The sequence below is a fragment of the Siphateles boraxobius genome, unplaced genomic scaffold (genome assembly GCF_051911475.1).
Source record: "Siphateles boraxobius isolate OS27281-9 unplaced genomic scaffold, OSU_SipBor_1 157, whole genome shotgun sequence".
Classification (NCBI taxonomy): Eukaryota; Metazoa; Chordata; class Actinopteri; order Cypriniformes; family Leuciscidae; genus Siphateles; species Siphateles boraxobius.
This window is the reverse complement of record NW_027508763.1, coordinates 89,825-97,179: the sequence shown is the minus strand read 5'-3', so window position 1 is coordinate 97,179 and position 7,355 is coordinate 89,825. Positions and strand designations below refer to the sequence as shown.

Sequence of the window (7,355 nt, the reverse complement as noted above, 5' to 3'; positions counted from 1 at the left end):
TCAGGTGAGTTACACATTTTGTGTGAGACTTGTATACATTTTCAACATAAACTTAAGAATGTCACCAAAGAAACAACATTTTAGCAGAAAATACCATGCAGCAAACATGCAAAAGTTATCAACATTTACCTAAACGTCAGATAGACTTCTCAGAAGAGGAATTACATTCAGCAAAAATATATTGAGTTGATCATAGATGCCGGTGAAGGAAGCATTTTAAACCTTTCAGATGCAGCCGGGCTTTTACTTGCGTTGGTGTTAGGGGAGGGGCAAACTTACTGTAGCAAGCATGTGATTGGATGAAAATCAGCCTAGTGCAGAACGAGTCATCAGAATATATAAATTGTATACATAAATAAATATATTTAATATAATATGATATAAGATAAATATAATATAATATAAAATATGTTTTACAGATAGTGAATGACTATATATATATATATATATATATATATATATATATATATATATATATATATATATATATATATATATATATATAGTATAAAAGACTAACATATTTTCGACGTCATTTATAAATACTTGGTTTGCAAAGTTTCATTTTCCTATGTACATGGTATTTACGAAAATATAATAAATAACTATGCAATATATATACGTTTAGATATCATACATTTTTCTCTGTAACACGCGCCGTAAACCATCCAACGTGACAGCTGTTTGGAAGGGTTCAAACGTCAACTGATTCGTTGAGATTTTTATAGTGATTTATTATAAATGCTAATCTAGATAAACTACAAACGCAATTGCTGCAAATGAAAATCTGCTAAAGAAACACAACACGTGAGCAACTCTGTAATTTTCCCGGCATTTCCCTAATAAATAAAAAACGCTCAAGTTGAAGCACCGAAAGTGCGCCTGCTGAAATCTTCGACAGCGTTTCCAACCGGGGGGATGATGACGTATCTCCGAACAGTCAACAGACACACATACACAGTCGGTCCGGACTGGAGCTTCAACGGGTCCAATATTTTTCTCTTTTTCTGCTCGTCTGTGGGTTTAGGCGATGTGAAAAGCGTCGTTCATACAAGACGGCCGGAATAGAGTGTTTATACGGAGAAAACGAGTACGTTCGTGGCGGTTATTTGGGATGAGCGCGCGCTCCGGACTGTGACGCCTGTGTTTATTCGTGTTCACTGCGACACGGAAAGTGACAGTGCAGGATTCCTCGTCTTGACAGCTTAAAAACACGACTGAAGCGTTAAACATTTAGATGATTTGCCTAAGGAGTCAGTTTTAGTACTTTATTCGTCTTGGTGTAGGACAGCAGGCCAGTCCAGAAAGCCTGGTCTTCATCAGCATACGTTAATCTTCATCATCCCACGGCTTGTTTATACTTGCTTTAAATGCATCTATCAGTTCTTAACTTATTCTTCAACGCGATGAGAGGACATTAACAGTGTTAATGGTTCACAGGGACATTAAAAATACAATGTTTGCTGAAAATGTTAACATGAAGTGCATCAGAGACTTTTAATGCGGTTAAAACGGATTCAGTTTGATTGTGAAAGATGTTGTAGGTGTTTACAACTTTGATTGGAGCACATAATTGGACATAGATACTGATTTTCCTGATGCGACCCTTAACAATTAAGACTACTGCGATGTATGTAGGCATTTAGGTGCATAAATAAGACAAGTATAAATACACGTTATTCTATGATGTGAACTTTTATTTAGTGATCCACTCACTAAGGATATCTTGAACTGTTTCTCCCTGGAATTGAACTGCATTGTAGGTGTTTTGAGGGAACTTTAGTGTTCGACAGGCAGTGGCGTGCTCCAGCTCCCTGGAAATGAGAAGATGAATTGCGAAGATCAAGCTGTAGATTTGTGCAATGCTATAGATTTGTGCAATGTGCCTGACAACACGGTATCACCAGAGATCCTTGCCCGTGACACGTTGGATGGAGACCAAGGGGAACGGGACACTGCCGTCCTGGCCAGGTTAAAAGACATCCATTTAAAGGATGATGGTTCCACAGAGCTCAAAGCACCGCATAGTAAAAACAATGGATCAATTGCAGTATCCGCCGACCCCTTAAATGGTTCTGCCGGTGACTTTCAACAGAGTTTAAGCAAGTTTGAGGAACCGCCAGTGATCAACTGTTCTGTTGGAGATGCTGGTGATGAAGCAGATGATGGGGAGATGGATATTGGAGTCGATTTAAGTCTCGATGAAAATGGGGTTTTAGAGCTCGAACCAGCGGCCCAGACTCAACGCGAGGAAAGTGCCTCAAGTGTTAATTCTCAAATATCAGTCATAGAACTGCATTCGCAGGAACATAGGGACGACAACATGCCCGTCTCGGCTACAACACCGGACGAGGGAGTTGGGATTAAGCACGGGTCAAAGAGAGTGACCTTTCCATCAGACGAGGACATCGTCTCTGGTGCCGTTGAGCCGAAGGACCCTTGGAGACACGGTAAGTAGATCTTTAAACCTCGTTCAGACTGTCAATCCAAGTCTGATTTTTGTGCATATTCGTTTGGAATCTGAATGTATTTAGCAAGTGTGACTGGCAAAACATCACCTGAAATCTGACAAATCCATTTCTAGCTATAGGCTATGGTTTGAAATCCCATTCAATATAATCTGTTTCAGCCTGTCTTCACCAGCCACTGCAAGTCAACCATTTCCACACACCTAATAAAGCTGCGCCTGCCAACATTTCTGCTTTATTAGACGTAGTAGTCCTGCGTCATCATATTGTAAGAAAACATTGCAAACCCCTTTGTATAGGCCTTCCAAAGAAACCTCATTGTCATAGAAACCTACAAAGATTTTCAGAAAAACGAAAGAGCGCCACGGTGCACACACACCCGACCAAAACACCTGCGAGACACTGTAGATCTTTGAGAACAGATTTCAATCGGATACACTTATAATCGGATTTGGACAGTGTGAATGTAGCATTGCAGTTCTTGGGCTCAAATATTAAGTCGCATCTCAAATCCAGAGTTCGTCTCCTGTGGCTTGCATTGTTGTCTGAAAGGTTTTGCGTAATTGTGCTCAGACTTTGCTTAGTTGAAGCCAAGGTTTGAACAAGGCTTCTGTTACCTGTCATGCTCCGAGAACGGTGGCTTTTTCCTGAAAGACTCCGTGATCCATGTGACATTTGATCCGTGAGTCCTTCAGGGTCATTCAACGGGCTCCATAACAACTGCAGAAAGCTTCTGCGATCCGTCTCTGAGCCTCAGGCATCGGTCTCACAGATATGGAGAAACCTCTCTAACTCTTCCAGACGGTGTTGTGTAAAGCTCATTCTGAGATCTCAGCATCTTGTAGACCGAGTACCGCTTCATCTCTTGTAAAACACAATGACCCAGGGTACCGCACATTGTTCGGCTTGATTGGCCGCAATGTGTCTGATGTCTTTGAGCCAGCAAAAACATAACAGTCTTGTTCTTTGCTTTCTAGGCCAAAGGTTTTTGAGGTGTGTCTCTGTTTCCCCTGCAGCGAATCTCCTTTGCATATCGCACTGGTCAAGGTGTTGAGTGTGTGTGTGTGTGTGTGTGTGTCTGTGGAAACTCAACAATTAAATCAACAAAGCCGTCGAGACACAATGAATCTTTGTATCAAGGTTTTGTCTGACAGCTGCTTGTTTGTTTACTTAGTTGTCACATTATAAAGGAAGTTGGAAAGTTCAGCATATTTAAAAATATTTGGTATTGTACTTCGATTAGCCTAGTTTTCATGTTGTAGTCATCTTTTGAAGTCTGTCAAAGACACTTGACTTGAGCTTTAACTAACTGGTATGGTTTATTAATTACAGACATATAATGGTAAACATGTATTTGATTGATTTGCATTCAAATATGAATATAGGCTCGACTGCATAAAATCTGAACCCTTATTTTGCTAAAATTTACAAAAACAATATATGCTAACATCATGAACAATACTTTTATAGTATTAATCTTGGTTAATGCTAATTTCTTCTACTGACACATTTTTAACATTTCAGGTTGTTTAAATGAACGTTAATGTATTATGGACCAACATGAATTAACAATGAACAAAAGTAGCCTATTAATTTTTTTTTTACCTTTTATTGATAAATTCTGCTATTAGTCCATGATACGTAATGCATTAACCAAGTTTAATAACTTTAACATTGTTGCAAACAAAGTGTTACATGTACTGTACATTTAAAGGCCTACGTCGTTTAAAAGATCATTAGTAGTGTTTACTAATTTAAAGCAAAAGCATTGTGTAATTTGGTATCTTAGTGTTCATTACTTAAACCTACTCTTGGAAAAGACAGTTTTATGTGCATTTTAAAGGATCTAGGTGCAGTTATCCCAGGATATTTGTGGTAATAGCCTGTAATGTTTAGGTATCTGATCAGCTAGCACAAAGGTTGCTGGTTAATTTCCAAGTAATGTTGTCTGTGGAGATTTCCCGCAATCCCGATCCTGCTCGGCCACTATTATGACTTTCAGCAGAGCACAGTGTACTTGGTCGCTGTACTCGCAAATATTGCACTTTGAGCAACTACGAGTTAATTGCAATGGAGTAACTATTGTTAGTTTAATTACTCATGTGAGTGAACCCTGATCGCATTAAAGCTGATATTAGAATGCTAGCTTTTATATCACAGGTGTTGGCAGGTCTTATTTCAGTCTCACATTGTTCTCTTTGTTATTTGGGTATGAGGAAGTAGTTTAAGTGACCTGACTGTACTGTACACTATAGTTTCCTTATATTCTGAGGTTGAACTTCCCACTTTTGTAGCTTGGTTTCCTACACCCTTTCCTCTGACCCAGAGTTTTTGGTCTCAGGGAAACACTAGCTATAGTGTTTGTGTGTCTCCTATCATTGACTTCATGAGAGAGCCAGTGGATCTGAGTTGAAACCAAGCTGTTTGTTCTCTTTTAATTGCGTTTACAATAATGATTTAAAGTTCCCCTGTGGTAAAAATCAAGTTTTTAATCTTGTTTATATGTTAATGTGGTGTTTTTAATATGCTTTAAGACAAACCATGTGTAAATTCATAAGTCAAAACATTTGCGGCGTTTAAACTGCGTTTAAATATGTCATTTTGGTGATCAAAGATGAGTTTTAATGGATAAATTATTGACTACAGGGTGACTTTAATTCACAAATTTTAGGGATGTTTACGGATGTTCTGATAAAAATAATCAGTTATAACTACATTTTTACTCTACCGGTCAAATGTTTGGGGTTTGTAAGAATTTATTATTAAAAAAAAATATATTTATTTTGTCTTTTGTTCTTACTAAGCCTGCATTTACTTGATCTGAAATGCATTTATACAATTTAAGACAACTGTTAACTGTTTCTTTTTGCATTTATTCAAGTGCTTGTGTTGCTTTTTTTTGTAGAAACCATTTGAAAAGGAAATATTTTGTAATAATTATAGGGTAAACGTACCTATTAAGCTCACCAAAATCTACATTGAGACATTTTTTAGTGCACAAGATATTGGTTTTAGTACAAGAAGTTATTTTAAAATAAAATATTAATCTCTCACACTATAATATTTCATTTTATTTTAAATGACAAAAGTATTTCAATTTAGATGTACATCATTAAATATAAAAAGTCTGGCTGTGCTTAATGGGTACATTTTGTACCCTTTAAGCACACCCCTGTTCCCAATAAGCTCACAACATGTTTTATGTTTATTTTAAGCAACCTTTTTAAAGAATAATTGAAAAAAAAATTATTTGAAGGTAGAGAGTCAATCACAGACGCAACAGAACTCTAAAATCAAGCACAGATTTTAAAAGATCAGATCTGGTACTCCACTTGCGTCTAAAGCGCAACTTACGCAACTGGTGGTAATTAAATTAACTGGCGTAAGCTAGTTTCTTTACTTCATAAAGTTTGAAATATGAATATTTTTGTTACACAAACTCATGGCTTTGCTTCAGAAGGCCTTTATTAACCCCCCCGGAGCAGTGTGGAGCACTTTTATGATGGATGGATGCACTTTTATGATGGATGGATGCACTTTTATCATGAAAAATTAACTTTTACGATTGGATGGATGCACTTTTTTGAGCTTCAAACTGATGGTTGCAATTCACTGCCACTTTAAAGCTCGGAAGTGTCAGGGTGTTTATTAATATAACTCCGATTGTATTCTTCTGAAAGAAGAAAGTCATATACACCTATGGCTTGAGGGTGAGTAAATCATGGGGTAATTTTCATTTTAAAGTGAACTCCTTTAAACACCTCTGATTGGCCAATGCGTTCACACACTCAATATAGCTATGTCTGTGATTGGCTACAATGATCAACACCTCAAAAACATGTCTTCACCTCGTGCTTTTCTTATCAGTGTTTGAAAGCAGGCGTCTATCAGAGGATCCCTAATATATCCACTGATAAACTGATCCGCTGATAGACGCCTGCATTCAAACGCTCCCGTGTGTATGTGTAAGAGCTCTGAAGTCGTTATATTAGAATAAACTATAATTCTGTCTAGATTTTGTCATCTCAAGGCTGTGAAAAAAATAAGTTATTAATGATCTTATAAAGATTAACTTAAAGTGACAACCATCAAGTCTGTTTATAAGGTATTTACATAGACGTTCAATGTGGATGAGCTTAAAGGGAGCACACACTGAGGCTTAATTGGAGCAGCAACAATTTTGAATTAATAAATATTACGTAAAATTTAAAGGACAATATTTTGCTAAATAAATAATCTAGGTCATGTATCACTTTAATACATATCTTAATATGAACAACTCTTATTTACAATATCTGTGAAATCATACTTTTTCTAATTGATGTCACACTGAAGCTCTGTGATTTTCATTGTAGTGCACCATTTAAGCTCACCTGATAATAATATGAAATATTATTAAAATTAAAGCAGTGTAAAATCACAGACCATCAATAAACTGTAAATTTATAATATTTTGGATTTAAAAGTACAAGCCATTAATGCCTGTGAAGTAATATATTAGTGTAGCACACAATCTTATACAGCTAGTAAGGTAAACAATGGTCTGATTTGCTTGAAATTACAGGAGGTATGTAGTAACAAACACATAAATTGCTGGATCACTCCTCCATAGGCTTCTAAGGGATTGAAACTTGCCAGCCCCGAAAAGTTATTAAAGACATCGTTAAAATAGTCCAAGTGAGTACAGTGGCTCAATCTTAAGTTTATCAAGCGACGAGAATACTTTTTGTGCGCAAAAACAAACACAAATAACGACTTTATTTCAACTAATAATTTCCTTCTCTGTGGGCCTCGAGTCAGTTAGCGTAGTGTGTTAGCGTAGTGCTACGTCACTTGTAGTCTCACTATTGGCCGACGCTGGTCATGTGTGTGATGCGTGTGACGTAC

At 37.0% G+C, this 7,355-nt stretch overlaps 1 protein-coding gene across 2 annotated transcripts in view; it reads left to right on the top strand.

The window, feature by feature from the left end:
• Positions 1-893: 893 nt before the first annotated feature.
• LOC143738869 (protein phosphatase 1 regulatory subunit 37-like) overlaps positions 894-7,355 on the top strand; it is a 51,569-nt gene continuing 45,107 nt past the window's right edge. The window contains exon 1 of one of the 2 annotated variants that reach the window (XM_077230943.1): positions 894-2,450. In XM_077230943.1, the coding sequence (XP_077087058.1) occupies positions 1,829-2,450 (622 nt within the window). In that variant the 5' untranslated portion in view covers positions 894-1,828. The remainder of the gene's footprint in view (positions 2,451-7,355) is intronic. The other variant, XM_077230944.1, reaches the window with a different exon arrangement.